The 19,742-nt window shown below is 43.4% G+C and overlaps 1 protein-coding gene across 1 annotated transcript in view; it reads left to right on the plus strand.

Moving 5' to 3' along the window:
* The first annotated feature begins 207 nt into the window (after positions 1-207).
* The window catches only part of LOC143766021 (alpha-N-acetylgalactosaminide alpha-2,6-sialyltransferase 2-like), a 198,900-nt gene continuing 179,365 nt past the window's right edge, over positions 208-19,742 (plus strand). The window contains exon 1 of the mRNA XM_077253351.1: positions 208-619. Coding sequence (XP_077109466.1) covers positions 474-619 — 146 coding nt within the window. The 5' untranslated portion in view covers positions 208-473. The remainder of the gene's footprint in view (positions 620-19,742) is intronic.

Below are 19,742 nucleotides of genomic sequence, written 5' to 3' on the forward strand. Positions count from 1 at the left end.
ATGTAGAGAATTGTGGGTAGTTACAGAGAGGAGGGGGAGAAGTTACTTTCACTTTGTCATGCATGCAGAGACAAGCTTATGCAACCTGCTAAAGAGAAATAAAGATAATGAAGATTTACTAGTGTGGATTACTTACAAAGTGTGGACATTACATGCCCCAAAACACAGTGCTGTAGTGACCCGCCTTCCGCATAAGTGTCTGACACAGCTGCCTCTGTACTGTCCGGGAATGCTCTGCAGAGACTCACATCTTCAGATTACACACATGCACACACTGTATGCACACGCATGTTAGGACCTGTCATACACCACTGAGTGCGGAGCTGAAGAAGGGCAACACTACAGCACTACCAGTCCTGAGCTCACACCAGTGCCCTCACCTATGTACTAGGAATCCCACTGATAAGGCACTCACATGCTAAAAACTGAATCAACACGGTAAAAGCTGGAAGAATAAAAAATAAAATCTCAAGATGATCCCCTGCGTGAACCTACGATCGAAGTCCTTAATGAAGATCCTCCTGGCACTATGTCTGGTCACTATGGTAGGACTACTTCTTTCCCGCAAGGAACAGATAGTTAATAATATATCGCCACTGTGGCCTGCCTATTACAAGAGGTAAGAATGATAGGTGGGTGGTGGTGACCCTATACACTCTTATTGGACTTTTTTCCAGTTTTGATGGATTGAACACTAGGGCAGTATTTGTAATGCTGGGTATCAGATGGGTACCTGGTAAACTTGAAACTTGTGCTTCTAAGGGCTCAGAGACTGTGACCTTTAGGAAGTGAATGTGAAGAAACAGTAGCTGATGGGGCTTGTAGTTCCTCTCCGCTGTCTCAAAGTAAACAGTCATCTGTGCATCTTTGTGTTTGTGATGGGTTATGAGATTTTTTTCTTTTTTTTGTGATTAGCTGTATTTTTCTCTGTTCGTGAATGTATGTGTATGTTTTTTGTATGTGTGTGTGTGTTTTTTACCATTTATGTATGTGCATGTCAGTGATTTTTTTTAGTATGTGTACCTGTGTATTTTCTTGTATGTGTCTTTATTTTGTATGTAGATATGTATACATTTGTGTATTTGTGACTTTTTGTAACTGTATTGTATTTGTGTACTAGTAGAATAACCGCGGCTTCGCGGAAAATATGTTAAATTGTTGGTTATGGTAGCTAAAGTTAAATTTTCAGTGTCACCCTGAAATTTACATTTTCAGAGTGCTACAGTAATTTTTTTTTCCACTTTAAATTTTTAGAATTTTGGCATTTTACTAATTTGTCGTAACATTGATATGAACAACAACTTTTTTATTTCAACATTTTTATTGATATTACATATTCAATACATATTATGTAGTATAAACTATTACAACAATTTTTTTAACTATTTCTTTTATCAAAAAAGAAAATTTATGCACCTTACACAAAAATATAAAACATTTACACCCAATTATCAACATAGCGCAACCCTACCCCCTTCCCTCCAGTGTAATCTATAAGTAGTTCACGGACAAAAGAGTAAAATTAGTTTAGAGTTAACAACTATCTATTGTAGTGCTTTTTAGTAAACAATGTTTCTGGTTTTACCTTCAGGTGCATATATGAAAAGATTTTGGGGGTTACCCACTCTAGAGCAAGCAACGCACAAATGTCCATGTAAAAGACATGGGCTCTCTAAATTAATGCCGGCTACTTTAAGTGATTGACCTTCTGCTTTGTTTATAGTCATAGCAAGTGCAAGTCGAATTGGGGACTGCAAACGCTTAAAATTGAAGGGCATGTCGCTTGGTAGCAAAGGAATACGCTGAATGAAAACATTTGCTCCCTTAGAGTTTCCCATAAGAATAGTGGGTTCAATAACATTGGGCATGAGACTCTTAATGCACAATCTTGTGCCGTTACACATTTTTGGTGGGTCAAGGTTCCGAAGCAAAATTTTTTTGGCTCCTATTTTTAAAGTGAGCTTATGTGGTGGCATTCCGAGAGGCTCCAAAGAACTCAGGAACTCCAATGGATACATTATGGCTTGTTCACTCACCATGACTGACTCAATGGACATGTACAGTACAGACCAAAAGTTTGGACACACCTTCTCATTTAAAGATTTTTCTGTATTTTCATAACTATGAAAATTGTAAATTCACAATGAAGGCATCAAAACTATGAAATAACACATGTGGAATTTTATACTTAACAAAAAAGTTTGAAACAACTGAAAATATGTTTTATATTCTAGGTTCTTCAAAGTAGCCACCTTTTGCTTTGATGACTGCTTTGCACACTCTTGGCATTCTCTTGATGAGCTTCAAGAGGTAGTCACCGGAAATGGTCTTCCAACAGTCTTGAAGTAGTTCCCAGAGATGCTTAGCACTTGTTGGCCCTTTTGCCTTCACTCTGCGGTCCAGCACACCCCAAACCATCTCGATTGGGTTCAGGTCTGGTGACTGTGGAGGCCAGGTCATCTGGCGTAGCACCCCATCACTTTCCTTCTTGGTCAAATAGTCATTACACAGCCTGGAGGTGTGTTTGGGGTCATTGTCCTGTTGAAAAATAAATGATGGCTAAATGTAAACCGGATGGAATAGTGTTGTGGATTTGGATTCTGGGCTCCCCCAGTGGCTACTGGTGGAATTGAACTGGTGTCTTCTTCTTCTCTGTTCACCTGTTCCCATCAAGATGTGGGAGTCGCTATATAACCTTGCTGCTCTGTTAGTTGCTTGCCGGTCATCAATGTTATCAGAAGCCTCTCTGTGCTTGTTCCTGCTCCTAGACAACTACTAGATAAGTTGGACTCTTGTCCATGTTTGTTTTTGCATTTTTGTTCCAGTTCACAGCTGTAGTTTCGTTACTGTGTCTGGAAAGCTCTTGTGAACAGGAATTGCCACTCTGGTGTTATGAGTTAATGCCAGAGTTTTAAAGTAATTTCTGGATGGTGTTTTGATAGGGTTTTTAGCTGACCATGAAAGTGTCCTTCCTGTCTTCTGCTATGTAGTAAGTGGACCTCAAATTTGCTAAACCTATTTTCATACTACGTTTGTTATTTCATCTTGATTCACCGCCAATACATGTGGGGGGCCTCTGTCTCCTTTCGGGGTATTTCTCTAGAGGTGAGCTAGGACTAATATTTTCCTCTGCTAGTTTTATTTAGTCCTCCGGCTGGTGCTGGGCATCTAGAATCAACGTAGGCATGCTACCCGGCCACTGCTAGTTGTGCGTTAGATTTAGTTCATGGTCAGCTCAGTTTCCATCTTCCAAGAGCTAGTTCCTATATATGCTGATGCTATGATCTCTTGCCATTGAGATCATGACAGTTTGACCGGCCCACTAAAGGGTTAAAATCCTTGGCTGAGAAAGGAGAGAAATAAGTAGTCTGCTGAAATTTTTTTTTTTTTTTTTTTTCCTCTCCTTTGAATGGCTCTGTGTTCACCTGTTTGCAATGGATCTTCAGAGTGTAACTGCAGGTTTGAATAATCTCGCCACGAAGGTACAAAATTTGCAAGATTTTGTTTGTCATGCACCTGTATCTGAGCCGAGAATTCCTTTGCCGGAATTTTTCTCGGGGAATAGATCTGGGTTTCAGAATTTTCGAAATAATTGCAAATTATTTTTGTCCCTGAAATCTCGCTCTGCCGGAGATCCTGCACAGCAGGTCAGGATTGTGATTTCCTTGCTCCGGGGCGACCCTCAAGACTGGGCTTTTTCATTGACACCAGGGGATCCTGCGTTGCTCAATGTGGATGCGTTTTTTCTGGCCTTGGGGTTGCTTTATGACGAACCTCATTTGGAGCTTCAGGCAGAAAAAACTTTGATGTCCCTATCTCAGGGGCAAGATGAAGCGGAAATTTACTGCCAAAGATTCCGTAAATGGTCTGTGCTTACTCAGTGGAATGAGTGCGCCCTGGCGGCGACTTTCAGAGAGGGTCTCTCTGATGCCATTAAGGATGTTATGGTGGGGTTCCCTGTGCCTGCGGGTCTGAATGAGTCCATGACAATGGCTATTCAGATCGATAGGCGTTTGCGGGAGCGCAAACCAGTGCACCATCTGGCGGTGTCCACTGAGAAATCGCCAGAGAGTATGCAGTGTGATAGAATTCTGTCCCGAAGCGAGCGGCAGAATTTTAGACGGAAAAATGGGTTGTGTTTCTATTGTGGTGATTCTACTCATGTTATATCAGCATGCTCTAAGCGCACTAAAAAGCTTGGTAAATCTGTTTCCATTTGCACCTTACCGTCTAAGTTTATTCTATCTGTGACCCTGATTTGCTCTTTGTCATCTATTACCACGGACGCCTATGTCGACTCCGGCGCCGCTTTGAGTCTTATGGATTGGTCCTTTGCCAAACGCTGTGGGTATGATTTAGAGCCTTTGGAGACTCCTATTCCTCTGAAGGGGATTGACTCCACCCCATTGGCTAATAATAAACCACAATACTGGACACAAGTAACTATGCGTATTAATCCGGATCACCAGGAGATTATTCGCTTTCTGGTGCTGTATAATCTACATGATGATTTGGTGCTAGGATTGCCTTGGCTGCAATCTCACAACCCAGTCCTCGACTGGAAAGCTATGTCTGTGTTGAGCTGGGGATGTAAGGGGGCTCATGGGGATGTACCTGTGGTTTCCATTTCATCATCTATTCCCTCTGAAATTCCTGAGTTCCTGTCTGACTATCGTGACGTCTTTGAAGAATCCAAGCTTGGTTCGTTACCTCCGCACCGAGAGTGCGATTGTGCCATAGATTTAATCCCGGGTAGTAAATACCCAAAGGGTCGTTTATTTAATCTGTCTGTGCCTGAACATGCTGCTATGCGTGAATATATAAAGGAGTCCTTGGAAAAGGGACATATTCGTCCATCGTCATCTCCCTTAGGAGCCGGTTTTTTCTTTGTGTCAAAAAAAGACGGCTCTTTGAGACCATGTATTGATTATCGGCTTTTGAATAAAATCACTGTTAAATATCAATACCCATTGCCGTTGCTGACTGATTTGTTTGCTCGCATAAAGGGGGCCAAGTGGTTCTCTAAGATTGACCTTCGTGGGGCGTATAATTTGGTGCGAATCAGGCAGGGGGATGAGTGGAAAACCGCATTTAATACGCCCGAGGGCCACTTTGAGTATTTAGTGATGCCTTTTGGTCTTTCAAATGCTCCGTCAGTTTTCCAGTCCTTTATGCATGATATTTTTCGCGATTATTTGGATAAATTTATGATTGTGTATCTGGATGATATTCTGATTTTTTCGGATGACTGGGACTCTCATGTTCAACAAGTCAGGAGGGTTTTTCAGGTTTTGCGGTCTAATTCTTTGTGTGTGAAGGGTTCTAAGTGTGTTTTTGGGGTACAGAGGATTTCCTTTTTGGGATATATTTTTTCCCCCTCTTCCATTGAAATGGATCCTGTCAAGGTTCAAGCTATTTGTGATTGGACGCAGCCCTCTTCTCTTAAGAGTCTTCAGAAATTTTTGGGCTTTGCTAACTTTTATCGTCGATTTATTGCTGGTTTTTCGGATATTGCTAAGCCATTGACCGATTTGACTAAGAAGGGTGCTGATGTTGCTGATTGGTCCCCTGATGCTGTGGAGGCCTTTCGGGAGCTTAAGCGCCGTTTTTCCTCTGCCCCTGTGTTGCGTCAGCCTGATGTTGCTCTACCTTTTCAGGTTGAGGTCGACGCTTCTGAGATCGGAGCTGGGGCAGTGTTGTCGCAGAAAAGTTCTGACTGCTCCGTGATGAGGCCTTGTGCCTTCTTTTCCCGTAAATTTTCGCCCGCTGAGCGGAATTATGATGTTGGGAATCGGGAGCTTTTGGCCATGAAGTGGGCTTTTGAGGAGTGGCGCCATTGGCTTGAGGGGGCCAGACATCAGGTGGTGGTATTGACTGACCACAAAAATTTGGTTTATCTTGAGACCGCCAGGCGCCTGAATCCTAGACAGGCGCGCTGGTCATTATTTTTCTCTCGGTTTAATTTTGTGGTGTCATACCTACCGGGTTCTAAGAATGTTAAGGCGGATGCCCTTTCTAGGAGTTTTGAGCCTGACTCGCCTGGTAACTCTGAGCCCACAGGTATCCTTAAGGATGGAGTGGTATTGTCAGCCGTTTCTCCAGACCTGCGGCGGGCCTTGCAGGAGTTTCAGGCGGATAGACCTGATCGTTGCCCACCTGATAAACTGTTTGTTCCTGATGATTGGACCAGTAGAGTCATCTCTGAGGTTCATTCTTCTGCGTTGGCAGGTCATCCTGGCATTTTTGGTACCAGGGATTTGGTGGCAAGGTCCTTCTGGTGGCCTTCCCTGTCACGAGATGTGCGAGGCTTTGTGCAGTCTTGTGACGTTTGTGCTCGGGCCAAGCCTTGTTGTTCTCGGGCTAGTGGATTGTTGTTGCCCTTGCCTATTCCTAAGAGGCCTTGGACGCACATCTCGATGGATTTTATTTCAGATCTGCCTGTTTCTCAGAAGATGTCTGTCATCTGGGTGGTGTGTGACCGTTTCTCTAAGATGGTCCATTTGGTTCCTCTGCCCAAGTTGCCTTCTTCTTCCGAGTTGGTTCCTCTGTTTTTTCAAAATGTTGTTCGTTTGCATGGTATTCCTGAGAATATCGTTTCTGACAGAGGGACGCAATTCGTGTCTAGATTTTGGCGGGCATTCTGTGCTAGGATGGGCATAGATTTATCTTTTTCGTCCGCTTTCCATCCTCAGACGAATGGCCAGACTGAGCGGATTAATCAGACCCTGGAGACATATCTGAGGTGTTTTGTGTCTGCTGACCAGGATGATTGGGTTGCTTTTTTGCCATTGGCGGAGTTCGCTCTCAATAATCGGGCCAGCTCTGCCACTTTGGTGTCCCCGTTTTTCTGTAATTCGGGGTTTCATCCTCGATTTTCCTCTGGTCAGGTGGAATCTTCGGATTGTCCTGGAGTGGATGCTGTGGTGGAGAGATTGCATCAGATCTGGGGGCAGGTGGTGGACAATTTGAGGTTGTCCCAGGAGAAGACTCAGCTTTTTGCTAACCGCCGTCGTCGTGTTGGTCCTCGTCTTCGTGTTGGGGACTTGGTGTGGTTGTCTTCTCGTTTTGTCCCTATGAGGGTCTCTTCTCCTAAGTTTAAGCCTCGGTTCATCGGCCCGTATAAGATATTGGAGATTCTTAACCCTGTTTCCTTCCGTTTGGACCTCCCTGCATCCTTTTCTATTCATAACGTTTTTCATCGGTCATTATTGCGCAGGTATGAGGTACCGGTTGTGCCTTCCGTTGAGCCTCCTGCTCCGGTGTTGGTTGAGGGTGAGTTGGAGTACGTTGTGGAGAAAATCTTAGACTCTCGTGTTTCCAGACGGAGACTCCAGTATCTGGTCAAGTGGAAGGGATACGGCCTGGAGGATAATTCTTGGGTGAATGCATCTGATGTTCATGCCTCTGATCTGGTTCGTGCCTTTCATAGGGCCCATCCTGATCGCCCTGGTGGTTCTGGTGAGGGTTCGGTGCCCCCTCCTTGAGGGGGGGGTACTGTTGTGGATTTGGATTCTGGGCTCCCCCGGTGGCTACTGGTGGAATTGAACTGGTGTCTTCTTCTTCTCTGTTCACCTGTTCCCATCAAGATGTGGGAGTCGCTATATAACCTTGCTGCTCTGTTAGTTGCTTGCCGGTCATCAATGTTATCAGAAGCCTCTCTGTGCTTGTTCCTGCTCCTAGACAACTACTAGATAAGTTGGACTCTTGTCCATGTTTGTTTTTGCATTTTTGTTCCAGTTCACAGCTGTAGTTTCGTTACTGTGTCTGGAAAGCTCTTGTGAACAGGAATTGCCACTCTGGTGTTATGAGTTAATGCCAGAGTTTTAAAGTAATTTCTGGATGGTGTTTTGATAGGGTTTTTAGCTGACCATGAAAGTGTCCTTCCTGTCTTCTGCTATGTAGTAAGTGGACCTCAAATTTGCTAAACCTATTTTCATACTACGTTTGTTATTTCATCTTGATTCACCGCCAATACATGTGGGGGGCCTCTGTCTCCTTTCGGGGTATTTCTCTAGAGGTGAGCTAGGACTAATATTTTCCTCTGCTAGTTTTATTTAGTCCTCCGGCTGGTGCTGGGCATCTAGAATCAACGTAGGCATGCTACCCGGCCACTGCTAGTTGTGCGTTAGGTTTAGTTCATGGTCAGCTCAGTTTCCATCTTCCAAGAGCTAGTTCCTATATATGCTGATGCTATGATCTCTTGCCATTGAGATCATGACAGAATAGCATGCCGCTGCAAGATAATGTAGTAGCCATGCTGGTTCAGTATGCCTTCAATTTTGAATAAATCCCCAGCAGTGTCACCAGCAAAGCACCCCCACACCATCAAACCTCCTCCTCCATGCTTCACAGTGGGAACCAGGCATGTAAAGTCCATCCGTTCACTTTTTCTGCCTCACGCAAAGACACGGTGGTTGGATCCAAATATCTCAAATTTGGACTCATCAGACCAAAGCACAGATTTCCACTGGTCTATTGTCCATTCCTTGTGTTCTTTAGCCCAAACAAGTCTCCTCTGCTTGTTGCCTGTCCTTAACAGTGGTTTCCTAGCAGCTATTTTACCATGAAGGCCTGCTGCACAATGTCTCCTCTTAACAGTTGTTGTAGAGATGTGTCTGCTGCTAGAACTCTCTGTGGCATTGACCTGGTCTCTAATTTGAGCTGCTGTTAACCTGCGATTTCTGAGGCTGGTGACTTGGATAAACGTATCCTCAGAAACAGAGGAGACTCTTGGTCTTCCTTTCCTGGGGCGGTTCTCATTTGAGCCAGTTTTTTTGGAGCACTTGATGGTTTTTGCAACTGCACTTGGGGACACTTTCAAAGTTTGCCCAATTTTTCAGACTAACTGACCTTCATTTCTTAAAGTAATGATGGCCACTCGTTTTTCTTTACTTAGCTGCTTTTTTCTTTCCATAATACAAATTCTAACAACGTATTCAGTAGGACTATCAGCTGTGTATCCACCAGACTTCTGCTCAACACAACTGATGGTCCCAACCCCATTTTGAAGGCAAGAAATCCCACTTCTTAAACCTGTCAGGGCACACCTGTGAAGTGAAAACCATTTCCGGTGACAACCTCTTGAAGCTCATCAAGAGAATGCCAAGAGTGTGCAAAGCAGTCATCAAAGCAAAAGGTGGCTACTATGAAGAACCTTGAATATAAGACATATTTTCAGTTGTTTTACACTTTTTTGTTAAGTATATAATTCCACATGTGTTAATTCATAGTTTTCATGCCTTCAGTGTGAATTTACAATTTTCATAGTCATGAAAATACAGAAAAATCTTTAAATGAGAAGGTGTGTCCAAATTTTTGGTCTGTACTGTATGTGGTCGCTAGACCAGGCAGCCTTCCCTGAATTAGTATATTTATGGAGCTGACACTATCATTTTTAGGCGCTAGGATTGCACGTTCACAAAGCCACTGATGGTTGTTAAAATTGTTACAAATATCAGGGAAAACTTGGTTAATAAGTTCCATTACAGAAGATGTAAGTTCACAAAAATCTTCTGGAATGGAAATGAGACCAGTAGTGGTAGGGAACCTGTCATTTCCAAGGCATAGTAGCTGGTGTGTAAATTTGTCTGCAGTTGTATTTCCCATCAAATGAACCCGCATATTAGTAGTAAGAGTTTGCTTCTGCACATGTATCCACAGATAAGATTTTACACAGGCATTCAGCTCATCCGCTTGTGTTGCTCCCTAAAGAACAGGTAATGTCTAGCAGAAGTCACCTGCAAAAATTACAACAATTCCCCCATTAAACGATTAGTTCCCTGCAGATCTTTCAAGGAGCGATCAAGGGCCTCAAATGCTTTCTTGTGCGCCATGGTACATTCATCCCAAACAATTACTTTGCAAGTTTGTAATACCTTAGCTTTCCCAGAGCCCTTATTACAGACAGGAGTTTCTGAAAGAGCTAGATTAAAGGTCAATCCTAATGCTGAATGAGCCGTGCGACCTCCATCTAAAAGAGTGGCCGCAATCCCAGATGATGCAGCATCCAAGGCAATGTCATTATTTGAGCACATTTTTGCAAGTAGCAAATTATTTAAAAATGTTTTACCAGTACCTCCTGATGCATCTAGGAAAAATAGTCCCCCATTTCCACTGGAAATATGAGCCATAATTGCCATATAGGCTGATCTTAGTTTATCAACCGAGAGAAGCTTATTTAATATGACAAATTCTTTACATTTTTCCAAATCATAGCTTTTTTCTTGCAGAATATATCTGTTCATAATATCAAAGTCTGGTCGATTTGGTGCTGGTAAACCTAATTCTATTAAAAGTTTTACTATTGATAGATATGCACCTTTCTTCTAACATCAAGAGGGCTTTGTTGAATATGTCAGCAGTGAAATTTAACTAAGTCTGGATTAACTCTCCTTTGCACTCTAAGAATATCTTCACTAAGATATTCTTTGTATTTGTCCCAAAGTGCACAGGGATTGGAATGGACACAGGTTGTAAATATTATAGCAAACAGGTCTCTTAGTTGAGGTGGAAAGCAAGTGAGAGATGCTTCCTGCAATGTCATGTCCCAGTGTTGATCGTCTTTGATCAGACCACACTTTTGGCATGATTCCCTGTAAGTTTGACACAGCTCTCCATCAACTATTTTCAAATATGTGAAATAAGATGGCCCATGGACAGTGTGACGCAGTAATCGGAGGTAGTAACACTCTGCGTTGTTTGGATGCACTGTATACACACGTCCAAGAGCATCACTGGAACGTCCGTCCCATCCTGGGGCCCTTGCACCTTGTTTCCTCTTGCAAAATACTTTTCTCGATTTATTCCATGTATATTTTGGAACATCGGAAAATAATAAAGTCCTTGCAAATGGATCTGCTTGACATAGGAGAAAGAAAGCTGTCAATGTTGTATTGGGTGGTTGAGCAGCTCTTTCCTCTGCATTGCTGGGAGGAAAATAAACTCGTTGTCCATTTTCGAGATGGACACTTAGATGAACTACAGTCAGAGGTCTTTCATGGATGGGAATATTTAGTAATCGCCACACGGCTTCATTACTACTTATATACCTTCCCATCTGATACAGCATAATCTCATCAGATGTACATTTTGGATTCTCTGGCTGGAAAACTCCCACATCACTGCCCTTGTTAACATATTTGCAAATGTATTTCATTGACTTAACAGAGTTACAATATTCTACGTTAATGTGCGCTTCAAACATTCTTGAAAGCAGTGGAGAGAGAGGTACAACCCATCGATTATCCGTTTCAATATCTGTGTTTTGTTTAACCCTTTTTAATCTGATTGTTGCAGTATATCCTCCCTGTTCAGGTTTCCATCTTCTGTAAGGCTGGGTTCACATTACGTTACTGGCGTCCATTAGACAGACTACAATAAACCGCCGCATAACACGGTGTAACGCAGTCCATTAATGCCGCCATTGAGTCCAATGTCGGACACATCGCTAGCGCCCGCCCACAATGTGCGTGTGCTAGTGATGTGCCGTCATTGAGTGATGGACCCTGGGACGCAGGCTGCAGCGTTTCCGGGTCCGTCACTGCTAGCGCAGATAGAGCATCTGCTAGCTCTATCTGCGCTAGTGCAATGACACATCGGCACTTGCGCTAACAGCAGCCTGTTAACGCATGTGTTGAACGGGCTGCTGCTAACGCAATGTGAACCCGGCCTTAAGAGGATAACTATCATCTCCTGCTTGTGTTTCTACAATCAAGTTGCGACGATACTTTTTAGTACATTTTCCTTCCTTCATAACATGGCGATCTTGGGTTAAGTGGCCCACATGGGCCATGGATCATATTTTTAGAAATAGTTTCAAAAGTACCGGGTCCTCTTCTAGATTTGGAAGCTCAGCAGAAATAACTGTCAATTTGATCAGGGCATCTTATCCTTTAGCCATATCAGTAAATGAGCATGTGGATGACTTATTTTTTGCCACTCAATTGAATACATCCACCACTGACTTTCACCAAAAATGTAATACTTTGTAATTAACTTTCACCAAAAATGTAATACTTTGTAATTACGTCCATGAGCTTGGTCAGTTTTTGTTTAAAAACCCTTGCTGTTAAATCATGTCGATCAGAGGGGCCCTCACCATTCAGAAGCTCTTCCCTTATCTCTGGCCAAGTTGGATTACATGTAACTGTAATAATCAAATCATGGCGACCATATATCCGAACATATGTCATGGCGTCCTGAGCATACTCATGCATAAATCTGGGACTTCCAGTAAATGTAGCCGGTAAAATAAACATACCCCCTATGTCAGCCACGTTGCCATCATTAGCAACAGCATCCCTTTAATGAATGTATTCCTCCACTCTAAGTATTTGTTGGTTCAATATGTACAAAAGATGCTCACTTTCCACCTTGGCATTCATATCAACTATAAATTGATGATTGTAAAATGTGGTTAGATGACCCATGTCTGATCATTATTTGGTAGGCATAAAAGTCCATAGCTGATTTTTGTTATTGGTTGGCCTAGCAGTCTTGGGATCAGTCTGTGTTAGATTAAAGTGATAGCCATCTTGGTCATTCCAAAATATTATCGGATATTGCAGATCATCATATGATCTATGTGTTTCTGCATTTCGTTGAAGATTGTCGCTTCGTCGCTGAATAATTATATCTCGGCTTTGAAAGTCCTGTCCAACCATTACAATAGCTACTTCGTTAACAGTGGGAGAATTAAATCGCCTTTCATGCTCGCCAACCGGTGTCTTGTCTGCTCTTATTACAACTTGATATTCATCACTTGGCATTCTTTCTAAGGCTATTTTGAAAAGGTTTACTATCTGATTGTGCTGATGGAAAAATCTTTGAAAATTCAACACAATCTCTTTTTTTGTCTCAAGTGTAGCTTCACAACGTCTATCAGCTTGCATTTGTTCGTCTCCCAAAAAATACATTTGCAAAAACTTTGGATCGTCATTTGCTACAGTAAGCATTGAACCGATTTTGTGGTATATTTGGCCCTGGATTTTAAAAGTTGGCATAAATCCTGCTTCCTGGAGTACAGATGTCGTACCAAAGGATGTAATCCGGAAAGATGAATTGTATCTCCTAATATTTTGCAGAAAATGCTTGGACTCGGGAGTTGTTCCTGACATGTATGAAAGAAGTGGTTCAGGAGGTAGATCTAAAGGTGGCAAACTGACTTTGCCATTTGAGCAGCACACACCAGGCGATTCCAAGTTAAACTTCTTTGCTTGACAATGTTTGCATATTATGTCCATTTTGCCAATTATGACTTTCTGATGTGACCTATAGTCTTGAATTGGGTTGTAGTGAAATGCTTTCAAGCTCAAATCAGCCTGCCTACATCTTTGCACACGTTGCATATGTCATATGCGGTCATTTTCACAACGTTCATCCTTTTGTTCAGATGTTTCCATATTCCTTGCTTCAGCCTGCCTTATCCGATTCTTGTGAAGACGACATTCCCGTTGCTCTGATGTCTCAGCTGCCTTACATTTAGCCTGTCTCATCCGTTTCTTTTCAAGCCGCGAGTCACGTTGTTCACTTGTCTAAGCTCTTTGACACAATTTTGCTTTCTTACCCTGAACCTGCCCAATAGATGGAACCTGCCGAATAGGTGGAACCTGCCCAATAGAGAGGAAGAGAGCTAGAACTCTAGTGCCACCTATTGGAAGGTAGCAATACTACAAGTCAATGTTGACCGATTATCCTAAGTCATGTGGCAAGGCTCGTTAAAGGGTCAACATTGACTTGCAGGATTGCTACCTTCCAATAGGTGGCACTAGATTTCTAGCTCTCTTCCTCTCTGAAGAGACAATTTGCATAATTAGCATATTACCCAGAGGAGCATTGCGGCTTTAAGTCTTCTCATCTCAGCATGCTTAGCATGTCGATCTCCGCAAGGAGAAACAATACTTCTTGGATAATGGTCTGACGCTTCTCACACAGCCAAACCAGATCTCCGCTTTGCACTGATGAGGGACAGACCCCAAAACACAGTATCTGCAAATTGAGATTGTGGTTTGACTATTATCCTAAGTCATGTGACAAGAGTCGTTAAAGGGTCATCATTGACTTGTAGGATTGCTGTCACGGCGCCACCTGCCGCTCACTCTGCGCGCCTACATACTTACCGGTCCCGGCGTGCTCCAGCGGTGTGTGCGCGCCTTCCGGTCTCTTCACCACCGGTCCCTGGCTCTCATCGGGTTCATGTACGAGCCTCTCACAGCGCACTTCCTCTCTGTGGTCTGCAGATGTTCCGTTCCAGCACTCTATAAATCTGGAGGATCTTGACCCGGAAGTTCTGATGCACTCGGTCTATTTAAGGTAACTCCTTCCTCTGCTCCATGCCTGATTGTCATTTGTCCTCATTTGACCCAGGTCCCTCTGTACCTTGCTCTGTCCTGTGCATCTGCCATACATTGCTCTGTCCTATGCGTCCGTCATACCCTGTCTGTCCTGTTTCCACCATACCCTGCCTGTCCTGTGTTTCCGCCATACCCTGCCAGTCATGTGTTTCCACCATATCCAGTCCGTCCAGGGAGTCCTCCATATCCAGTCTGTCCTGGACATTCGCCATAACCTGCCTGTCCTGTGTTTCCGCCATACCCTGCCAGTCATGTGTTTCCGCCATATCCAGGGCGTCCTCCATATCCAGTCTGTCCTGGACATTCGCCATAACCTGCCTGTCCTGTGTTTCCACCATACCCTGCCTGTCCTGTGTTTCCGCCATATCCGGTCTGTCCTGGGCATCCGCCATATCCTGCCTATTCTTAGTCTCAGTCATTGACAGTCTGTCCTGTGTCTCTGTTATAGCCAGTTCTGCGTCTTTTCCGCTCCTACTTCCTGTCTCCGGGGTATCAGCTTCTGCGGCAATAGTCTCCCTCGGGCCTGCCCCTAACACTCGCTGTATTGGGGGTGGTCCACCAGGCCAGCTCACCCTTGGGAGGTTCGTTGTCATGATTCTGCGGGTTCACTTTAGGAGGTCCGAAAGATCTGACAATTGCTATCTTCCAATAGGTGGCACTAGAGTTCTAGCTCTCTTCCTCTCTGAAGAGACAATTTGCATAACTAGCATATTACCCAGAGGAGAATTGAGGCTTTAAGTCTCCTCATCTCGGCATGCTTAGCATGTCGATCTCCGCAAAAAGAAACAATACCTTTTGTTTACATGTGTGTTAGTATTTATGTTTGTGTATAAGTGTATGTTTTTATATGTATGTGAATTTTGTATGTATGTGTGTATCAGGTGTGTTTTTGTATGTGTGTTAGTATTTATAAATATAAATAGCTATGGCGTGCAATAAGCAACACCATTCCTGTACCCTCAGGCAATAACAACACAATATAGCTATGGAGGATATCCCAATATTAAAACATAACCTTTAATATTATAGAATTTAAAAATCTTAGATACCAACAAAACACAAACACAAACCAAAAGTGCTCAAGTGAACAGTGCTAAAAGATAAAAATTGGATCGGTCTTACCAATGAACGGCCGTATCAATATAGCAGTTTGCTTCTCAATCTCCAAAGCTGGAGAGTGGTGATCCAAAAGTATGGGCAAGGGGTGGAGGTAAGTTTGCTTCCACTATCTTCCCTGTTGTGCCCCTGCAGAACTCCTGTCCTCACAAGGACAGGCCCCAAATGAGCCCTACTATGGACAACCACCATATAATGTATATACCCAATGTCTCTTTTCTCCCTATGCGTTTCAACTCCAATAATGGAGAATCATCAGGGGAGTTCCAATAGAAATAGGTGCCAATAGGCACAGCCAAGAATCCAGCAAAAAGTCCGTATATATCATGGGTTTTTCTGTAGTTGACTCTCTTTGACAGTAAAGTCACTCTCGGATTTAAATTTTTTTGTAATGTCAATTTGCTGTTTTAATTTATCATTCAATTCCTCAAGATTATTTTTTTCTTCATTGGCTAAAATCTGCATAAACCTCAGAGAGCTACAGGTTGCCTCTTTCTCCCAGAGGCTCATTAATTGGGGGGTCCTGCATCGTACTGCTGGGAGCAAGGGGATACGTAGCCAGGGCTGGACTGGCCATTTGGCAATTCTGGCAAATGCCAGTAGGGCCGGTCTGGTTGTGGGCTGCCTTGTGTGCTATGTTGTTAACAGAATCAATGTTCTCAACACACCCATATTGTTAACAGTTGTGACGGAACACAAAGCCGGTCACTCCGTCACTTACCTCAGCATGCCGTGGGTATAATTGGAAATATTGGTCTTGTAGTAAATCTTCCTTTCCTCCATCCAGGGTAATATTAGTGATATATCTCACCTGGTTCATGGGGACGGGGACAACATGGGCCTGTGTGATTTCAAATGCCAGGGCTGAATTTCATCCCCAGTCCGTACCTGTACGTAGCCCTCTTGGGACAATCCCGCTCTTAATATAATTCTCCAGGCTCTGTAGTTCCCACCAGGAGACTATCTGCTCCCTATAGACCCTGCTCAAGTCCTTAAACGCTGCAGCATAAGTGGGTGTATACTTTTTTTGAGAAAATGCTTTTTCTGAAAAAATGTCCTTGGCCTCAGTAAGCCATAACTCTGTATGCGGGCCTGTCGCTAAGAAACCAGCCATAACAAAATACACAGGTCACTATAAATAGCTATGGTGTGCAATAAGCAACACTGTTCCTGTACCTTCAGGGAATAACAACACAATATAGCTATGGAGGATATCCCAATATTAACCCCTTACTGACCTCGGACTTACTATACCGTCCGAGGTCAGCTCCCCTGCTTTGATGCAGGGCTCCGCGGTGAGCCCGCATCAAAGCCGGGATATGTCAGCTGTTTTGAACAGCTGACATGTGCCCGCAATAGGCGCGGGCAGAATCGCGATCTGCCCACTCCTATTAACTAGTTAAATGCCGCTGTCAAACGCAGACAGCGGCACTTAACCACCGCATCCGGCCGGGCGGCCGGATATGACGTCATCGCCGACCCCCGTCACATGATCGGGGGTCGGCGATGCATCAGGAAGGTAACCATAGAGGTCCTTGAGACCTCTATGGTTACTGATCCTCGGCAGCTGTGAGCGCCACCCTGTGGTCGGCGCTCACAGCACACCTGCAATTCTGCTGTGTAGCAGCGATCTTATGATCGCTGCTACATAGCAGAGCCGATCGCGTTGTGCCAGCTTCTAGCCTCCCATGGAGGCTATTGAAGCATGGTAAAAGTGAAAAAAAAAAGTTAAAAACAATGTGAAAAAAATAAAAAAAAATAAAAGTTTAAATCACCCCCCTTTCGCCCCAATCAAAATAAATCAATAAAAAAAAAATCAAACCTACACATATTTGGTATTGCCGCGTTCAGAATCACCCAATCTATCAATAAAAAAAAAGCATTAACCTGATCGCTAAATGGCGTAACGAGAAAAAAAATCGAAACGCCAGAATTATGTTTTTTTGGTCGCCGCGACATTGCATTAAAATGCAATAACGGGCAATCAAAAGAACATATCTGCACCAAAATGGTATCATTAAAAATGCCAGCTTGGCACGCAAAAAATAAGCCCTCAACCGACCCCAGATCATGAAAAATGGAGACGCTACGAGTATCGGAAAATGGCGCAATTTTTTTTTTTTTTTTTAGCAAAGTTTGGAATTTTTTTTCACCACTTAGGTAAAAAAAAAAACTAGTCATGTTAGGTGTCTATGAACTCGTACTGACCTGGAGAATCATAATGGCAGGTCAGTTTTAGCATTTAGTGACTGCACTTTTTTTGCAATTTCACCGCACTTGGAATTTTTTTCCCGTTTTCTAGTACACGACATGGTAAAACCAATGATGTCGTTCAAAAGTACAACTCGTCCCGCAAAAAATAAGCTCTAACATGGCCAAATTGACGGAAAAATAAAAAAGTTATGGCTCTGGGAAGGAGGGGAGTGAAAAACGGAAACGGATAAACGAAAAATCCCAAGGTCATGAAGGGGTTAAAACATAACCTTTAACCCCTTCCTGACATCTGACGCACTATCCCGTCGAGGTGGGGTGGGCCCGTATGACCGCCGACGGGATAGTACGTCATACGCGATCAGCGGCGCTCACGGGGGGAGCGCCGCCGATCGCGGCCGGGTGTCAGCTGATTATCACAGCTGACATCCGGCACTATGTGCCAGGAGCGGTCACGGACCGCCCCCGGCACATTAACCCCCGGCACACCGCGATCAAACATGATCGCGATGTGCCGGCGGTGCAGGGAAGCATCGCGCAGGGAGGGGGCTCCCTGCGGGCTTCCCTGAGCCCCCCGCAGCAACGCGATGTGATCGCGTTGCTGCGAGGGTCTTACCTCCCTCCCTGCAGCTCCCAGACCCGGATCCAAGATGGCCGCGGATCCGGGTCCTGCAGGGAGGGAGGTGGCTTCACAGACGCCTGCTCAGAGCAGGCACTGTGAAGCAGCCTGCACTTTCCTCAGATCGGTGATCTGTCAGAGTGCTATGCAAACTGGCAGATCACCGATCTGTATTGTCCCCCCCTGGGGCAAAGTAAAAAAGTTAAAAAAAAAATTTTCCAAATGTGTAAAAAAAAAAAAAAAAAATATTCCAAAATAATGAAAAAAAAAAAAATATATTATTCCCATAAATACATTTCTTTATCTAAATAAAATAAAAAAAACAATAAAAGTACACATATTTAGTATCGCCGCGTCCGTAACGACCCAACCTATAAAACTGCCCCACTAGTTAACCCCTTCAGTAAACACCGTAAGAAAAAAAAAAAAAAAACGAGGCAAAAAACAACGCTTTATTACCATACCGCCGAACAAAAAGTGGAATAACACGCGATCAAAAAGACGGATATAAATAACCATGGTACCGCTGAAAACGTCATCTTGTCCCGCAAAAAACGAGCCGCCATACAGCATCATCAGCAAAAAAATAAAAAAGTTATAGTCCTGAGAATAAAGCGATACCAAAATAATTATTTTTTCTATAAAATAGTTTTTATCGTATAAAAGCGCCAAAACATAAAAAAATTATATAAATGAGATATCGCTGTAATCGTACTGACCCGACGAATAAAACTGCTTTATCAATTTTACCAAACGCGGAACGGTATAAACGCCTCTCCCAAAAGAAATTCATGAATAGCTGGTTTTTGGTCCTTCTGCCTCACAAAAATCGGAATAAAAAGTGATCAAAAATGGTCACGTGTCCGAAAATGTTACCAATAAAAACGTCAACTCGTCCCACAAAAAACAAGACCTCACATGACTCTGTGGACCAAAATGTGGAAAAATTATAGGTCTCAAAATGTGGAGACGCAAAAACTTTTTTGCTATAAAAAGCGTCTTTTAGGCTGGTTTCACACTTGCGTTTTTATCTGCATGCGTTTTTTAAAAAAACGCATGTGTGAAAAAACGCATGTAAACGTGGTAAAACGCATGCGTTTTTAGACGCATGCGTTTTTATAGAAAAACACAAGAAAACAAACAAACAAAAAAAACCCTACCCCTAACCCTACCCCTAACCTGAAATACGTGGCACTAAAATATACGTTTATATACGTATATAAGTGCCACGATATTTCAGTGGCCACGTATATAAGTGCCACGTATATAAGTGCCACGTACTTAAGTGCCACGTACTTAAGTGCCACGTACTTAAGTGCCACGTATTTACGTGCCACGTATTTACGTGCCACGTATTTACGTGCCACGTATTTAAGTGCCACGTACTTAAGTGCCACGTACTTAAGTGCCACGTATTTACGTGCCACGATATTTCAGTGCCACGT

The sequence above is a fragment of the Ranitomeya variabilis genome, chromosome 4 (genome assembly GCF_051348905.1).
Source record: "Ranitomeya variabilis isolate aRanVar5 chromosome 4, aRanVar5.hap1, whole genome shotgun sequence".
Taxonomy (NCBI): domain Eukaryota; kingdom Metazoa; phylum Chordata; class Amphibia; order Anura; family Dendrobatidae; genus Ranitomeya; species Ranitomeya variabilis.